We start from the raw sequence: 20,433 nt of genomic DNA, 5'->3' as shown, positions 1-20,433 counted from the left end.
CGAATGTTAAGCTTCGTCTTCAAATATATTATAAAAATACGGCCTTTGCATAAAACATTGGCACAAAAAATAAGTTTCACTAGCAATCCTTACCTGCTGCTGGTAACCGTTAACATAATCTTGTCTTTCGTAACCAACGGGTTGCGTTGGTGCCGAAGCAGGATCCATAAATTGGCCATTTAATGGCCTCTGAGGTGTCGAAGCTGCCGTTTGCGGTGCCACGGGTGTTAAGGGTGAAGGTTGCCCCGTGATTGTATATTGTCCTGTTGTCCCGGCTCGTTGAAATGCCGATTGATCAGTAGTTATAAAAGTTTGCTGTTGATACGCGACTGCAATGACAATTCGAATTAATTAATGAAAATATATTCATACATTTTTTATTTAGACAATGACCTTAAAACATTTTATTTACGTACCTGGTTGAGGATGATAAGGCGTTGCGGTGCTGTACTGAGTGTGATATCTTAATTCTTCTAATTGATTAGGAGCAGGAATTTGTTGAATAAATTGTTGAGGTGGCCATGCAGTTGGCGTGGTTTCGACTGCGACTGCACCCACAGGACCAACTCCCTGATGCCATACTGTATTACCGAAACCAGCTGCCGGCCGAAAACCGGCACTCGAATCTCCATAAAATGGCACTACTCCGGGAGACTAGAAAAATATATGAATTTGCGCTATATAATAGATCTGATATAGCCAACTTAAATCGAAAATAGTGCATATTAACTTTTATACATTTAATTCTTATTCGATCATTTGGATTCGATATGAGTATTCATTAATTATTACAAATACAATTGTAACATTTTCCAGATAGTACAAAACAAACTGTTTAGCAGAACCACGATTGTTAGTTGTCACTATTCAATAAACAGTTATCGAATTACGACAATAATCCCATCAACGAATAACCAAAGAAGATGAATTTCGTCGTTACATCCTACAACCGGACATCCCAGAGGTAGATTGATTTAGCGACGATCGATCTAAACACGGAATACGCTCGAAACGTTATATCGCATCAATTGAGTATTAATTCATGAGCGACAAAAAGGAAAGCATATGTTCATTGAATAACCTAATGTCCGTTGAATATGAATGCATTCATTGTATTGGTTCGCAATTGATGAGCTTTAAGCCCATTAACATTGAATGTATTTACAGAAGATCGACTATTTGAAATATTGGATTAGCTAATTTTGAATTCCTTTCATTTCATTGTTAATAACGATCACGAAATACCCATTCCCATGATATTCCAGTTTCTTTTTTTTCCTAAATAAGAAAAAGAAAAAAAAAAGAAAGAAAAAGGGCAGCAATCCAGGAGGATATTTGCAGGTCTCTTTGATCCAAGAGCATAAACCACTTAAACGAATCGTTCCTTTCGTTCGTAGGATCGATAAATAGAGGGGTAGTAGTAGTGAGCTTGAGAAACTCCGTGAAAGCCCCCAAAGTGGCCGTGAATCCGTGTTTGTGGTCGAGGTTGATAGCATCGAAGGAAGGCGGGCGTCTCGCCAAGCGAGACAGGGGTCTCTTTGCTGCCCCTACCCCTTACCCATAGCACACCAACCGATGTGGACGTTCTACTCTCGAATATACTCCTTCCCTCTTTTCGCAGCTTTCTCGGTTTCTCTATCTGTGTGTGCTTGCCCTTAGGGGAGAAAATCCTTCCGTTCTCGTGGCACCGTGACCTAGGGCAACGTGAGAGCCCGAGGCGCGATAAAACGGGATGTCCCGTGACAGCACCCAAACATAACCCTCAAGACCCTGCCCGCCAACTCGAACCACGTCGACTGCCAGCCTCCTCTTGCTCTCTTGCTCTCTTTCTCATTCTCATTCTCATTCTCATTCTCATTCTCATTCTCTTTCTCTTTCTCTCTCGCTCACTTGCATCCTCCATCTTCTCTCTTCTTACTCTCCAGCTAAAACCCCGGAAAGAGTTCATTGCCCTCGACCTTTCGTGTACCTACTCTCCTTTCTCCAGCATGCTCCGCTTACTCTCTAGGGCAGAACCACTTTACGTGCCGTATTACGAGCACACTCGTCGTCGTCCTCGTCCTCGTCCTCCTCCTCGTCCTCCTCCTCGTCGTCGTAGTCGTCGTAGCCGTCACTGACTACGTTGAATACAGATTCTTTTTCACTTACCGCGTAGCCTGCTTGAAAATAGGACATTTATATCAACGCGCATTACTTTCTCGTTTACCGGCACGCGTTCGCTCGCTTGCTCGCGCGCATGTCAAGCTTGTGTTAACGTAACACGTTTTTAACTTGTTCCTTGATCGCGTGCGAATAAAACAGCTCGTAGAATCAGTTAGAAACGATGAAAGTGTTGTTTTTCCCTTTCGTTCTTTCCATCCAACTCAATAAAATGAACCGTACCCGGAAAGGTTACAGTATATATCTATAATACTGTAATTCATCTCATTTTATGCATCCCATTTCGTAATTTTACCTCAAGTATTTTTTTATTCATAATTTTTACTAATAACATTATTATATTGTTTGATATAAAAATATTCTGATGAATCTACGGATGTATCATTAAAATTATTAATCATATCAAATCATTTAAAAGAGGTCATGTTATAGGTAACAGGAAGATCATTATCTTGATGCAATCATTACCTAATTTGCATTTAATAATTCTGATAATACTCGAACAAATTGATTAAAATGGAATATCCTGTGTTACACATATATATATATATATATATAGAGAGCTTACTACACTAGTAACAAGAGAGAAATTTATTTATCGTCACGTCAGCATTTGCCTCATCCTACTCCATCCCCTAACCGTATATCTCAGCGGGATCACTTATTCTCTCTCGTTCATTTGCTTGCTAAACAAAAATCGGCTTATAATTCGCTTATTAAGCATCCTTTACTTTATATACTCTTCGGTCATCGTTTTAACTAATTAATTTCTATAGATTTATGATAAAATGTGAAAACAAAGAGAAACCGTTTTAAAATAGAAGAAAATTAATTCGTTTCGTGGAAGAATTTCTGTCCTGTTATTTGGGATTATTGGGCTCCTGAAATTTACGTAACATTACTATATATACATATTCTTCTCATTCATATACATATACATATATATATATGTATCCATCACGGGCAATTGCGAAAGAGAAAACCGCACGTGCTTCGCGGTCGGACGCAATTCGCGTACAGGCAACGATCGCCCGGCATTTCGTGGTTTTGGTTTACTGCATAATTGCGCGTTTCGATGGATACGCCGACACAACATTGATACCTTTATCGCCACGATATTGCCAATTACCGTCGAACGACATCGAACCACGTTTGCGTATGCAGATGGCGCTTCATATCCTGCAGAATCTAAGCTAATATGTATAATGTGTGAAAATACATAATTAATGCCAAATATCCTTCCCCCGTGAATTCTATCGAAATCAATGTCAAACTATAACATATTCTTACTTTTAATTCAAATAGAGAATTCATATAACATCAATAATAATAAATATCAATATTCGTCTGACTTTCTACAATTTTTAATATATATTTATTTTATCTAAATGAATATAGAAAAAAAAAAAACTAAGAATCTTTAACAATTTTATGTATTTATGCATAATTTATGATAAATTTATTATATTCAATCTTAGATTCAAGATTTTTTACTTTACATAATAAATACATAAATATATAGTATCTCCGAGATAGCTCGGGTATATAAGAAACGTTTGGAATAAAAAGAAAAAAAAGGAATACTATAAGAATTTGAAACGAGCACTCTCGGTGTATTTTCAAATTTCTTGAATGAATCTTAAAAAGAAGGAAAAGAAAAGAAAAGGGGAAAAAAATAAGGAAGGGGGGGGGAGAAAAAAAAGGAAAAAGAAAAAGAAATAGGAAAGATAAGAAAGGAAAAGGAAGAATTCGTTGTTATTTTTTTTTCTTTTACTCTGTGTGTGTGTGTGTGCCTTTCGCTACGAGGGTTGTGCAGAAATCGGCTACCGAAATGGCAGTATGACGTCTAGGGGTAGGGGTAGACTACCGACAGACGGCGACTGCGGGGGCGGTGACCGGCCGCCAACGCGAATCAATACCCGCAGGAACAGGAACCGCCGACCTACGAGAGGTATGTGTTAGAGAACGAGAGGAGACACGAAGAGAGAGAAATAGGGAGAAAGAGAGTAAGAGAGAGAGAGAGAGAGGGAAAGAGAGAGAAGGGAACACACCAACGAAGAAGAGAGGGACGCGAAAACGGCGTAGGAGGAGAAGGCAAGCAGAATGAGACCTGAAGAGAAGGAGGAATCGCGAATTTCTCCCTGTCCTCCCTCCAGCTACCCTTACCACCACCATTACCACCACCACCACCACCATCATCAGCGCTACCCATCAGCTAGCTCCTCCACTGCACACCATACCCCATAGTCGTCGCCACTGCTGCTAATACATACGAATGTGTTCTCACTCAGAGGTTGCTACTGCTGTTGCTGTTGCTGTTGTTGCTGTTGCTGCTACTGCTACTGCTGCTTGCTCTACCTGTCTCTACCTTTTACGACTCTTTCATGTCTTTCTCTTCGGCGCTTTCCTTTTCTCCTCGACACGTGTAAAAGATGCATGCTCGAGGCGAGAGGAAGCAGAGAAAACGTGTATAAAAGAATGCGTAAAGAAAACGAGATCGTTCTCTTGGGACACGAAGAGACACTACTAGTATATTCCCTATATACTTTTTTCTGATCTACATTGATACTACTACTAGTATATACTTTCTTTTTTTTTTATTTTATCGTTGTTTTATCTTTCGATGATTTGTCGACAGACACACTTTTTATATATGATCCTATTTTATTATCCTATTGTATTTTTTCAATTTATACAATATTATTAATGTAATAATATATGAGAGATATAAACAAAAAAATGGGAAATATTATATATGACGGAATAAATTATTTTTATAAATTGTTATAAGAAATACAAGAACACACGCCTATAGGAGGTCTTTAGATAGTACGATATGTCCGAATACATATTACTACTTCGTGACTTACAGTCTGGAGTTCGACGGACCGTCTATACGTGACCTTGACGGCCGACGATTGGACGGGGTTCTGCTGGCCGAGAGTTAGAGTGAGAGAGATAAAGAGAAAGAGAGACAGAGAAGCCGAGTGGAAGTCCAGAAGACAGTACGGATACACGCAGATTACTTCTCTGGACACACTCTAACATTCATGTGTATATACACACACAGAGAGAGAAACACCCATACTATCGTCGCTGGCACATAAATGCATACCGTAGTCGGAGACTGGTTTGCCCAGTAACCTCGCATACTGGCCGAGCTAAGAAGAACGAAATGTACTCTCCCAGTCGAATATAAAAGACCACATTCCTCTCTTCCTTCGAACCCTTCACACCTTATCTTATACCACCTTATTCTTTCTCTGTCTATTCGTCTGTGTCCGTGTCTGTTCCATTCTCTCAACTTTTCGTTAGTAAGCCTTGCTTCGTCAGGTTAACACACGCGTTCTTTCATTATTGTTCTTTTCTGATTGAAACATTTCAACAGGATTCAATTTAATAGAGATAATCCAAGTATCTTTCTAATATAATTGAATTATTAATGTAAAGAATTATTGTTTGATTCGTGTTAGGGGTGTTGTAGAATAGTTTAAATTAGTTATTAAGAGTTACTTTACTTTTTTTTCTTTTTTTCTTTTCGTGTCAATTGAACCAAATAAGTTTGATTTATTTGTCTAGACGTACAAGAATACTCTAGACAAAATATTTAACTTTGATCTACGATAGCGTTCGATCGATAGCAATCTCAGATTACCTTGTAAACAGGATAGAACTCTCCTCGTGGTTGTTGCAAAAGGATCATAGCATATCAAATGACAGAAGAATAATCACGTGAATTATTGTCTCCAAATGGACATATGTCTATATGTTACCGTCAAAGCCGGAAATCAGTCATTGCTAGTAATTCCTCGGCATTACTATGAAATGCAAAGAGACTTCAGACGAAGTCGGAAATTGCAAAATTCTTCCAGTTTTTCTTAGGCATCGCTAATGAAACTTAGATTAAATTAAAGTACACTCTTTTGTCTACGCATAGAATACCATATCGAGTTATAAATTTAGCATGTAAAGTTCAGAAAATGTCAGAGAATGCAATGCTGTAAATTTTTCCTACTTTGCCATTTCTTTGAAAAGTTTCGGCAAATATTTTTTATACTTAAAGCAAGCGAATCTTAATGATTTTTATATTAAAATAAAGTGCATTCTTTTGTCTACAAGTAGAGTATCTTTTCGAGTAATAAGTCAATCTGAAAAGTTTCAGATGAATAAACAAAATGATAAAATTTTTTCTCCGTTAAACTTCATTGTTAGAAAATAGATAAGTGTGATAAGCGAAAAGTACACTAATAATCCTTCCTACAAGTAGGTATGCCAAATAGCCCTAGGCTCAGAGAGTTCTAATGCAATTTTAGTTCGGTGTTAAGGCTAGTTCATAGATTTCAGTATGGAAAGGGCAAGTAACAAGGGTCTAGGTCAAGGTCTTAGATCTAGTATTGCTATGAAGCAAAATCGACATTATTAAGCCACACTTCAAACATACAATGCAATCGCTATCAGTATTACCCCATTTAACTATTGAAAATTGAATATTATAAAATTATGAGGTACAATGAAAAATATATAAAATATGAATCCAACGGGTGACATCATTTTTCTGTAAATGGAGAAGATCGCAGGTGTTCATACGATCATCGTTAAATTATAAAACTGTATGTAAGGCATAATAGTAATCAGAGTACTGTGCGATTGCTGAGTAAAGTTTGATAAGTAAAACTGCGATAGAGTAGTGGCCTGACATCTATTATCAAAAACAAAATTGAATTGTCCTACTATTTTATCGGAAACATTTTCAAAAAATAACATTTATCTTCATTGCAGAGATATAATAAAAATCATATTAATACGTGGTAGTATAATAGTATCATCTTTTTTAAAAATATCTTCGATCGAAAATAATATGATTTTATTCGTATTCAATAGGTTTTTACTGTCTATAAGAAGACTTTATTGTATTAAAAAAAGAAAACGTTTCTGAATTACTCACCATGGAGACAACGGGTGGCGGAGGATTTCCGTTTCTGAGAGCCGCCGTTTGCTGACTCGCCGCGGGGTTCAGGTTGTCCTTGGCCTGCTGCATGGGATCCGGCTGATGCAGAGGCTGCTGCGCTTGCTGTTGCTGTTGTTGTTGTTGGTGTTGTTGCAGACCACCGATGCCTGCTTGAGGACTACCAAGACCAGCGGGTGCACTATCTGGCGTGCTGACTTGTCGAGCAATTTTTCTATAACTCTGGAAAATTTCGTAATAGACATTTTTTTTTTATTCGAATCTTATTAACTTATATTTTCTTTCATTTATAATTTCAATTTAAATGCAACATATTTTAATAATATTACAAATAATTCTCTTAGGATACATTAATTCTCTTCAAATCGCTTAACGTAGATACGATCTTTTTGAAAAAAGTATCGGCCTCTGAAAAGGTTACAAATTTTTTTTTTGTTAATCTCTTAAAACTTTTAATTAGACTTATTTTCCGCATAATACCATCAACTTTACATAAAGAGAAAAAAATTCTACATATAATTATACTTTATGCTCAATTAACAATTTAATTGGATGTGATAAATTTCAAAACACAGTACCGGTAATTTTAACGAGTAATCACGTAGCCGTGCGTTGGAGTAATTAAATATTAGATTTAAACAAAACAAATTCAAATGAACGTCATTTCAAAAACTAATCAACAGTCCATACATTTATTACTCGGAACATGATGATAAAAATGACGATAAATCAACGCCAGAAGTTTTAACAAAAAAAAAGGAAAAAAGAAAGAAAGAAGAAGAAAAAAAAGAAAGGTTTTTTCTTCTACGTAGGAGAGTTGCATCGAATAATTTCTAATACCGTGTTCATCTTCGTGGCTGTCACGGGACAAACTAGAAATGACGTATACATATATTTATCTTCGGAAATGAAGGAAGAAAAGGATGCTGGTAAGAGAAGCGAGTATACGTTGGTGTGACCCTAATGCTAAAAATAGCTACATGGCCTAAGTAGGCCGAGGCGGCTGAAACTGTTTCCATAGTCCAACTGGTTGAACGAACATCATCGGTCGTACTAAGGCATGACCCCTTCTCTTTTTGTATTTCCCCTTCCTTTCAAATATCATCATCATTCTTCGTTCCTTAATTCTATTCTACGATAATAATTAACGTTTCGATTTATTAAAAATAAAACGATATCGCTAACGTTCATCGTCAATCGATTTTCATTACTCCAGTAATAGACATTTGTCTGTTGAATGACGTTATATAGAAAAAAAAAAATAAAGAAAAACAAATTAATTAATGAAATACACAAATTAAAAAACGATAGAACAAAATCGACAATAATAATCTTACTTCGAATATTTGAATATGGAATATAATTTGTATAATATCATGCGTACACGTAATTATATAAGCTCTCATTACTGTTTAAAGGAAATATAACTTATTTTACTATTAATAACACGATCGAAATATAGTTTCTAGTATACATATAAAATCGTATCGGTGAGAAACGCATAAAACAAAACACACACATATAATATATATATATGTATCATATATATAGAAATCGACAGCTATTAATTTTCTCTTGCACGTGCATGATACAAACATTCAATCTCGCGCCCTCCTCCCTATTTCATTCTCAAGTCCACGTATTTCACGATAGAGTACACAACTCACATATACGAAGACTGCATATTGGATTTATAAATAGGCAAGGTCTTGGGCCCACGCTAAGCCCACAGGAGAGAATCGTATTTGCCTACCGATTGCGTACTGTCACCCGCTGAGATATTTTATTTACATAAATCGAGATGCAACTTAAGAGTGGACTTGCTCGATCATTTCAATAAATATAATATGTCATTCAAATATCTCTGGCACAAGCAACGAACTATGATTTAACTATTAAAATATATAATGAATTACTGATTATATACCCTTCATACACAGATATATATAACATAATCTTAATTTATGAAAAAAAAAAAAAAAAGAGAAATTTGAATAATCCACCTTCCAATTAAATTTATTTTAAAAAATAAAAATGATGACCGTCTGCGAATGGATCGTATCACAGCGTGGATAACGTATTGATAGTAATTACAAATAAAGAAAGATATAATGATAGAGAGTAGACTTACCGTGTCACCGCGACAAACCGATACAACTCATTTTCACATTACCTTCGAATAGTAATCTCAACTCATCCGTTTGTTATGCGATCGGTGTCATTAGAATGGCGAAGAATTTTTAAATGACACGTTAACAGCTAGCTACCATAGAAATACGACATTCTATCATGGTAAATCGACTTTTTCAAAATCTCGATGCTCTCTCTTTCTCTCTCTATCTCTCTATCTCGTTCTATTTTTTCTTTCTTTCTCTCTTTTTTTTCCCCGTCGTCTTTTATCGCGAACTTTAATCGGTGCTTTTTCAAGCCAGCCAAAGTTATAAATAGTCTTTCCTTATTCCCTGCTCTCGAACCGTCACGTGAAAGGCAGCCTTCCAAACGAGATGAAAACTTTCTTTCTCGAAATGTATTAAACTTCGTCGTCGTAGTCGTAGTCGTCGGCACCGTTGTAGTAGTAGTTATTATTATTATTATTATTATTAGAATTTCGCGGGACGTGATCACATACGAATAACGATAAATAACGTAGCAAACTGTAAATCTTGTCTTGTAAAATTGGTACAGAAATCATTTTAAAATAATATAATACGTTTGTTCATCCTTTTATATTTGATATTTTATTATAATTTCTGGTTTTTTTTTTTTATTTTTCAAATGAAATATTATAACGATACGACTAAACATTACAGGTAACAGTAATTCGGTTGGGTTTGACTTATCGCACGATTACGATGGACAGAAAAGTCATTATTTGTTTTCTACCGATAAAAGAATGATACCGAATGGAGAAAGGCGAGGCAATTTATGGGAGACATTACGAAACGACGCGACGCAATATTTTATTGTCCATGCCAAGCTATATAACTCGCGTAAATGTACTTTTTTTTTCTTTTCCTTTTTTTTTATACTTATATCTTTTTTTCTTTTTCTGTTTCTTTTTTACCGTCTCTCTTCCCCCTATTTCTTTTTTCCTTTCCAATATATCTTTCTTCCCGGTCTCTTCCACACCGCACACCGTATAACTAACTTTTACTTATTTCAACGGCAAGAAATAATACTCGACTTGACTTGTCGCGAATTGTACATTTAAGTACTCATCGATCTCCATCGTCGAAGATGAGTTTCGACGAACGACACTAACGACCTTACCCGATGTCGCGGTAAAAGCTCAAACCTTCGATACCTTCGGTTTGTCCTTGTCTCATACTAAGGACAATGACCACTGGCTGAACCCTTACCGGTTATTACCGCCATAATTTTATCGATTATTCGCATATACCTACTCGACGTTGGGAATTCTTAAGAAGGATCCTTCCTTCCTACGTGAGTTGTTCGACTGTAATTTCATCCATACGAGGAATTATATTTTTTATTTATCTCACACATAAATTTAATACTTAAATAATTATCTAAAAGATTGCAATGTCTTTCGGATACCTAATGGAATAATATGGGGGAGGTTGGGGGGGGGGGAGACGTTCGTTAAGAAATATTTGATTATTATTTTTCATTTCGAAATATTGTTTCTTCTTTTTTCAAATTTATATTTCGATAACAAACGTTGGAGTCGAAAGTTGGTTTTTCTTTTTTTGTATTAAATCGTTCTCGTTCTTTTTTCCTAGATACAAGAGAGAGAGACAGATAAAAAATGAGGGGGGGAGGGAAAAAAACAAGATGCTACAAAGTGGAGCACCTTCTGGCCATTTCATTTGAAACAACGACGTTCACACAGGTTCGTTCGTTCGTTCGTTCATTTTTCTAACGGCCACGATGCAGCACCGGGCGTTATAACGACGACCAACGGTGGGTGATGGTGGTGGTGCATGCTCGTTTACGAGCTCATTTTTCGGACGATTTCGTCGGAAATAAATCCGCTGCGGGCCGTAGAAAAACTCATGCGAGTCGAAAAAAAAAGAAAAAGAAAAAAAAAAAGTAAAAGGAGAGGAGAAAAACGAAGATAGAAAGAGATAAATAGAACAGAAGGAAAAAAGAAAAAAAGGATGAGATCTCTCTCTCCTTTGTCGAAACCCGCGTAGTAGACGGCAAAGGCTCTTTAATGGCAAAGACAAGCAAATGCACATCCTGTTTTTAATGACCGAACTTGAGCATGGAAATTCATTAAATCATATTTTTTTCTTTTCTACCTTTTAACACTAATCATACAACATTTTCTACCTTCCCCCCATTCACCGTTCATTTTTCGTTTAATACTTTCAAACGAATGCTTCGAAATATTATTAATCCAATCGAACGTTTTAGTTTCGTATTATATTATCTTTTTCTTTTCGTAACGCACACACATGCATAACGGAAAAGAAATATATATATATATAAAAAAAAGGTTGTGAAAGATAGGTGTATTTTGATTTATTATTAAGTTCATTAGTTTATTAAGTAACGTATCCATAAATCAGAGAAATAAATCGACGACTAAACGATCTATTGCGCATAATGATCGTTAAAAAGGAAGGTTCGAACGGATGGTCGATCTTTCAAGGATAAGTTCGCCATATCTTAGATGCATATACATATGTTAGATACTACATTTTGTGTGGATTGTGTGCATGTAGATGTCTATTACAATCCTGCCAACAATGGAGATCGAAATTATGCGGAAGACGAAGTCGATGGTAGCTAACGAGCGCATGGTTATTGAAAAGATAATGCGTTCTCTTATTTCGTTCCCTTTTAAATCGCGAACGATTCGCTTCGTATAGTTATGCCAGGGAAGAAGAACCTTACGCTTCCCCGAGCACCTTTTCAATGATTTACAAATCGCATTATGCACACATTATGATTTTATTTATAATATATATCATAGAAAATATATAATGGGGCAATGATAATTCAGGGCATGTGTTATTACTTCTATCGTTTTGATTGTTCATTGATAAATAACATCCGATGCAATATTCGTCAATTTTCTTTTCCTCTTCCCTGTTTTTTTTTTTGAAATGAAAACATTTTTTCCCTTTTGAGTCTACGTCGATCAAGAAACTTTTTTTTACCTGACGATATTCTCGAACAGATTGAATTCCAAGAGCCCCCCCCATATTCTCAGTCGAAAAATAAAAAAGATGATAGATTCTTTTGAAACGTCGATCATCGCGTTATGGGGAAATATAATATCTGCGCGTCATAATGGATCCTCTTTTCATTTCCTTTTTTTTTTTTCTCTTTTTCTTTTTTCCCTTTTCGAAAAATATTTCCTATTCTATCGGCAGGTAAAAAAATAATCCTGGCAAAATCTATAGACGTGAGTTTCGTTATATCCAGAGTTAGAAAGGGAATCCATTACGCAAGCGAGCCACGTGGTCGATCACGTGGCCAATTATTCGGACGTTAATGTCTGCGAGTGAGGATTATTTAACGTTTTTTAACAAACGCTATTTTTTTATATGTACTTTGATCCTAAGCTTAATTTTACGTTAACGTCAAAATCTCTATGCATTAAAGCGTAACAAATTTAAATCTATTTACGAAGCTTAAAAGTAATTGAAACTTTCCAGTCAAACAGATAATTTACAAACAATATTATCTCGTTATTTTTATCCGGATATTATTAGGAAAAAAGTATACAACATAATACAAACTTAAATTCATCAAAGTTATCTCATAGACGAACAAGGAAAACTTAAAGACGCGTATGGTGTACCGAAATAAATCCAGGATCGAACATACGCTCGCAATCCCTACTCCCATAAAATGTTGTTTAATTATAAATGCCGAGCGTTTTGTATTCGTTTTGTATTCCCCAACAAAAATTCAAGGCTTACCTTCTTCTATTTCTGACTAAATTTCATTCAGTCAGCTAAGAAATATGAATGAAAGAAAGAGAGAGAGAGAGAGAGAGAGAATAGTAACGGTACAGTTAAAAATTCGAAATACGGGTAAATAGAAAAAGAAAAAACTCGAAGTAGCCGAAAGAAAAAGGGGATACGAAAAATACGTAAGATATTATATTAAAACAATAGTTAATAGCAACGTGTCAATTCATAAATGCGTTGAAACGCGTGGCCTCTGTGGGCAACGACCCCTCTCTAGCCGCCGATTTCAGCTTACCTCCGGTCATTCCACTCGTGATGATTCACATTCCGTCGATTTAAGCCAAAACGAGCTTCACCGGCTCCCTCTATCTCTTTCTTCGTATCACTCTCTTTCTCTCCCACCCTTTTGCGCGGCAAACGCACGCACTTTTTCAAATACACACGTAGATATAGTTTTAACGACTTAACTGTTACATCTGTCCTGTCCTATCGCGTTCCTATTGGAAATCATTTTCCTTGAAAGTATTGCTAACTAATGATCCCTAACTGGAAAACGAAGTAACTTAGCTCATTCCAGCGCGATTATGATTAAACTTAAATGACATTCATAATAATTGGCTGATATTTTTCGAAATGACTTTCTTTGCAACGCAACATTATAGAAAGAATACCGAGACTTGACCTAAATTACGCGATAGAACGATTACGCAAGCGGCAAAATTTTCAACGAGTTTTTCGCGTACCGATGTTTTCGATAAAAACAACAACTTATATATATAAGTATATTATAATAAATATTACATTACAGAACGTCGATGAAAGAAAATGTGAAATAAATAAAGAATATTGACTGTGATACAAGGCGAGTAAAAAAAAGGGATGAGATTAAATAGTTGAGGATTATTTTTATTTAAAATAAATCAAGAGAAGGAAGGGCCGTCTCGTGTAATGATCGAATAAGCCTCAAACGATACTCCGGGATGTTTTCGAGCGTGAAAACGGAAGGGAAGCTTTGTTAAGAGGTGTTGTAAACAACATGTGAACGATGTCGGTTGTAACGTGGATAATCAACGCGCGGTTTCTCTTATCCCTGATTGATTTGAAAATCATTTCTCTTCGTTGTGTTTCATGCTTCAAATGATAATTGCAGAAAAAATCTCCCGAATGATTCAAAAACACGCGAAAAAATGTGATCAGTTAGTGTATGTTACGATCGTTGAAGTAAAATTCTATTGACAGAGTTTACAAAAATAAAAAGTAACATTTTTGAGATCGCATTTACGTATATTTATAATTGAATAAACAAATATTACTAACTGATATTAAATAAAAGACAAAGTACTTACATTTTCGTTTATGCGTTATGATTACAAAGACCCGGCGGACGCGACACGGCTTGAAAACACATCGCTCGAGTTTTTCGGATATAAGATAAAAATTACTGTCTTCCATAAAATAACATTCTAACCAAAGCAAAATAATTCAATCGTCAATCGTGAAATTCTTTTTATTTCTTTCTCAACGATAAATGCACGTTTGCATATGTTCTTTATAACAACTCCGTTCAAATTTCCCGCCTATTTACATTCTTTCTCGTTCTCCATCGTCTCGACCAATCAAGAAAAAGATTTCAAATGAATGCTGTTCGATTTAGAAAGGAGTCAATTTCGTTTCCGGGGATTCACATGATATTACGACCCAGAAATCCTGTCGTCCTTCTGCACGGAAAAAAATGATCGACGAAGATCGACGAGATCGTGTTAACCGATATCTTACTCACGAATAGAAATAATCTATGTAGGCGTAAAAAAGGAAAACATAAATCAGATATCCTACCTTTCCTCGAGAGATCCTTCGTATACAAAAACAACAATTGTTCACTTTGATTCTGAAGATATATTTTCGCCGGATAAATATGTTATGGATCTCTTATTATCTTTCTTTCTCTCTCTCTCTCTCTCTCTCTCTCTCTCTCTTTCTCTCTTTCTTTATTTATTTATTTATTTTCAAATAAAGAGTTTCGTGTACACTGACCACCGATAAAAATCGATCGTGACTCGTTGAGGAGCACCCACACACACTCACGGATCGTTCACCGCCAAAAAACAGCCGCGGGACTGTTCTCTATCTCCCCGTTTCTCTTCGTCGATCTTTTCCCCTTTCCCCTTGCCCCTCCACTACCAGCACTCCCACTCCTCCAAAGCCTTCTCCTCTCCTCGGGAGAACCTTCCAATGCACGTTAAGCGCACACTCACACGTTCTATCTTTCTTCTTCCATGCGTTCCAACATTTCGACTATATACTTTCTATCTTTCTCTCTTTCTCTCTCTCTCTCTCTCTCTCTCTCTCTCTCTCTCTCTCTTTTTCTCCCTCTCCCTCTCACCCACCCCTCTCTCTTTTTCTCTTAGCTACTTTCTATCTCTCTTTCTCAATTTTCGCGCTCATGACGCGCAAGAGATTCTCGTATTCTCCGCGCCACACCCAAACCGTCCAAGAAAATATTCCGGACAACTTCAAGGAGACGATTAAAAAGGAAAAAGGAAGAAGAAGAAGAAGAAGAGGAAACTTTTTTGTATTGCCCGCGCGTTTTGACTCGAACAGAAATCGACCTCCCGCGCTGACGCCGTGGGTCTCTATCTCTGTCTATCTATCCATCTATCCATCTCTGTCTCACCCCGTCTCTCTCTCCCACCCTCTCTATCCGTCTCTTACGCTTTCCCCTTCTCTCACGTCGCACGTGAGGTCAAAAAAAAGCGAAGAAACAAAAGAAAATGGTAAGGGGGTGGGGTGGGGTTGGGGGTAAAAAAAATAAAAATAAAAATAAAAATAAAAATAAAAATAAAAATAAATACGTATAGAGAGATATAAAACACGTCTTAGATAATATATTTCTTATTCCGTTTTTACCTTTAACTTTTTCTTAACTTCTTTGGTATTTTCGTGATATTTTTCACGCGATATCTCTCTGTCTCTCCCGCGCTTATTTTGGCCCCTTTTCAATGAAAAGGGGTAAGTTTGACAAAGATATATAGTAGTGTATACTCGCGTTTTGTACAGACACACGGGTGTCACGTCGTTCTCGGGCAAACGAAGCTAGCCACTAGAGTAGCGTCAAGTGCGCGCCTCCGCGTTGCTTCTTCACCGAGCTATAACCTCGCGTCACGCGCGCCTCGGAAACGTTCGTGCCTTTTCGTGTCGCTAACCTTTCGCTCTCCCTCACACCGGACTACCCCCCTCATCGTCTTTCTCCTTTCAGCCTTCTCCCCACCATTGAACCTTTACTCCCGCCGACTGGGATCCTCCACTTCTCCTTTATCACCACCACTTCCTCCTCCTCCTCCTCCTCCACCATCACCACCATCTCCTCCTCAACCAACATAACTCCCACTTCTCCAGAGGAACACTCTCTTTTACCTCACTCACTCTCTCACTCACACACACACACACACACCCTCGCTTTTCGTTTCTTCCGATACATACAGTGGCATGCAAAAATCTCACTCTCTTCTCACAATCAGTCATACTTTGCATTCGAGAATTCCCCCCTCAACCCAACCCAACCCAACAGCTCGTCATCTTTTTCATTACATTTGAACAATCCCCGTCTACTTGCTTTTCTATAAAATTTGAAGAGAAACCACCCACCCCTATGCTCAAAAATCTACTCAAATCTTTTGGTTTTGTTCTTTAAAACTATAGGAGTTGGGCTTGGGGATGGGGTGGGGTTGGTGGAGGGCCAGCGCATTAAAACTAGTGGCTAACTTTTGCGCGCCACTGTAAACATCTCCTCCTCAGTCAGTTAAGGTTGGTATTCTAGACCCAACGACTCGCGCCTCTCTATCCCCTCCATGCGGCATCGTTTTCTCTTGGATAGTCCTCCTCACCATTCCACTCCTCACCATTCCACCCCACACCATCATCATCCAGCCGCCGCCGTCACCGCTTCGAAGGGACGCGGTCGAAACCCTCTCCTCTTCACTCTGCTTTCATACTACTACTATAAACCCCCCTCTCCCTGGGCATCACTTTTCCCCACTATCACCAACCTATACCAACTCTCCCACTCCTTCCGTTTCCGCGAGAGTCGCATCGACGCCGACTCTTACGTTCTCGACGACAATACTTACAGACAACGTCAATCTTTCTTTGTGAATGTTGTTGTTGTTGTTCTTGTTGTTTTTATTATTATTATTGTTGTTTTCGTCGATTATATCTAAAAGATCTATCTACGATCTATACGATCGGATTTCTTTCAATGAATTCAAAGATTATCTCGATTGCTTTAATTAAACATCACAAATTGTAATTCGAATGATGATTCAAATGTGATTAACAGATCATGTTTATTATTCTATGTTAATTCTGTTGAACAATAAAATGAAGGGAAATGCTTATTGAAGATAGGATCTGAAAAAATGATCATTTGAATAAATACACAGTATCGTTTGTATTCAGTTTGATAGCAGCAGCAGCACTTGTAAGGAGTAGCAGAAAACTAAGAAAGTAAGGCGCAAAGTGATAAGACGTGATGTCGAGGGACGATAAAATTTTCCTTCCCATTCTAATACCTTCCCTCTTCCTATCTCATTCTCTTAAGTGGTTCGCTTTCCGTGACTTGAATATACGAAGGTAAAGGATCGAAGCAGATATCCTTCAAACGAGATGATTCCTCGGGACTTCGTTTATTAACGTCGCTGCAACAAGTTGCCGAGCGCATTGCCACTGGCGAATAACACCCTTTTAGTCGCTCTCGAATCCGCTCTGTGCCAACCCTCTTTCTAGGAAACCGAGTAACCCTTTAATAGCTAGTCGTTTACCACTACAAAGGCAACGTACACTTAGCTTCGGAGTCTGTTGTTCTTCTTCAAAGTGGATAATATTTTTTAAACAATTCTTTCGGCGCGAGTACCTTTAACATAGTAAAAAAAAAATACAAAAAATAAAGATGAGACAAAAGAAAAAAAGAACAGAGTACAAACTTTTCGTTTGGAAAATTTTTGTTTCTCAAAGAAGTATGAACTTTTTTTTAAAGAATTTTTAATCGACATTTTATATATCCAACGTTACGAAACAAGTCAAAATCGTTTGAATTTTCGATTGAAAAAAAATGAATACGCTCGTGATCTTCGACCTCGTCATTATGTATAATATCTTACACGAGACACGAAGAAATTATGCAAACTTATTTAACGTCGGATCACAAAATTGTCCATTATTCTAGAAATGATCATAGACGAGATCGTAACTAATCGTAGTTGCATATCACGAGAAACGGCAGTTACCGTACACAATGATAGATATGGTAATAAAATTTCAAAGAAATCAAACGTATAAGAGAAGTTATTACTATTAATACAAAATAGGGACTTTATTTATCTTACCAACGCAGAAAACGGAATGAAAAATAGCCGAAATTATCTTATCTATTCGTCGGGAGATTAGATAACTGGAAGGCCCCGGAGCGGTCCCTTGAACCGAGAGATACTCGCATAAATTTCTTTGGACTTTTCTTTGACTATTTCTTTTTTTTTTCTCTAACTTTTTTTTTCTTTTGATAGTTTAAGATGATGAATGTAAATTAGATATTTGTGAGAATAGTTAGAAAGGTCATAGGTTACTATTATTTGGCTAGGAAAGATAGGAAGTATATATGTATATGTAGGGAATCCGAGGATGTTATAAAGGATGATAAACGGTGAACGGATTTTCGATAACGGGTGGAAACTTAATGGTTTGCAATTTATGATGTCATCGGTTGGTAATTAAAATCTCATTAATCGTTCGCGAACGAGGGAGATAGGGAGAGAGAAGAAGAAGCGGAGGAAGAAATGGATTTTGTAACATAAATGCTCTTAAATTTATTCGATAATAGATATCGGTAATGATAAGCAATCGTAGACTACTTTTTCTATCATTTTCTGAACAACATTCCATCAACGCAGATAACAAAAATATCATCGACATTTTTTAAAATTACTTATCAGAAAAAATGTTTAAGGTAGACGAAAGGAAAAAGAAATAAAAAGAGAATTAGTACATTTTATATAGAATCTCGTCGGCAAGATTATCTCAGTTTTCCGTCAGAGGAACTCCTAAAGCGACACATTGTTCGCGAGTTCAAGATGGCGTGGTCCAACCCACCCCTTACCCCTTCTACTCAGCAGCCCCGTTTGTCGTCCGTCCTTCTCGACCCCCTCTTATACTTGCCTAATGCAATTTTGCTACCGCCGACACCATGGTGAGCGTACGTGTGTATCATAACGAAAGAAGGAAGGGAAAAGAAAAAAACAAGATTTAAAATATGGAGATGTAATATTCAGGATCTAATTCATTTGACTCAATAAGTTTAAATTGAAAATGTTTTAGTGTATATTTTTATTCTCAAATTTAACATAATATTTTCAATCTTTTATATTTTATTAAACGAATTACTTTTCGTTCAATTGTCCTATTGAAAGTACTCTCTTTGAAATACACATTTTTATTTTTATATAGAAAACTGCATATTTCTTTATATTCCATAATTCTAAGAAAAGTAATTATAGTAGTTTCTTTAAAACATCGCTCTATTAAAGTGCTATAATGTCTTTGTCAGCGTATAATTACAGATAAGAAAAAAGTCAGTCGGTCAGTCTTGTCAACAAATGACGTTAATATGTTATAAAAGACTATTTAAAGTGTTAAGATAATATTCGTCCGTAACGTGACATAGGAACTTTTCACAGAAACTAGCATGTTACGATAGACCTTTATCGATTAGCAGATGTCTTGTATGTTACCTGATACATGAAAAATTAAAATGAAAAAGAAAAAAGAAAATAAAAGTGTTCACCATCACATGAGGGTGTTTGAATGATACAAGTATACGTAATACGAGTACGTACGTTAACGAGCACGAATTATTCGTTACACGTACTAATCAAGTTTATGCGTTACGCGTATAACATGATCGCAGTAACACGTATTTTGTTCTAAAACACACCAATAGATTTATTGATTATGTTAAATTTTACAAGTGTATTGTGGTTAGACTTGTTGAGAGCTGCTTCTGATGAACTTAGAGGATGAATATACGATTTACTAAAAAAAAGGGTCCAGAAAAGAAGGTAGTAAGTTCCTATTCGTCGTGGGCGTGTCCGAATAGTTTATTTAAGAATATTTAAACAAATGCACATATGGTCCTTTGCCCGAGAAAACCATATTTCTTCTAACTGAAGAGAAAGATATTTCAAGAGTAGGCGCCAGACAACCCCTCGGTGTTTTATTCTAGGAATCTATCTCTTATGTTTATTTATTACCTCTTTGACACAGTTCAGAAAAATATATATACTTATTCTTATCTAGAGGATTTAAAACACAATAGAGGCAATATGTATTTTATTTCGTAGCTAAAGTCCAACACATTCTCGAGATAAATGC

General features: G+C 36.6%; 1 protein-coding gene across 1 annotated transcript in view; it reads right to left on the bottom strand.

Moving 5' to 3' along the window:
* The window catches only part of LOC106793296 (DNA N6-methyl adenine demethylase-like), a 65,696-nt gene that overhangs the window by 7,882 nt on the left and 37,381 nt on the right, over nt 1–20,433 (bottom strand). The window contains exons 3-5 of the mRNA XM_014760144.1: nt 7,106–7,348; nt 417–654; nt 94–329 (exon numbers count right to left, since the gene is read on the bottom strand). Of these exons, the coding sequence (XP_014615630.1) occupies nt 94–329; nt 417–654; nt 7,106–7,348 (717 nt within the window). The remainder of the gene's footprint in view (nt 1–93; nt 330–416; nt 655–7,105; nt 7,349–20,433) is intronic.

Source organism: Polistes canadensis, unplaced genomic scaffold (assembly GCF_001313835.1).
Source record: "Polistes canadensis isolate GaletaPanama2010 unplaced genomic scaffold, ASM131383v1 scaffold_0, whole genome shotgun sequence".
NCBI lineage: Eukaryota > Metazoa > Arthropoda > Insecta > Hymenoptera > Vespidae > Polistes > Polistes canadensis.
The sequence above is the reverse complement of the archived record's forward strand: the minus strand, read 5'-3'. Positions and strand labels throughout refer to the sequence as shown.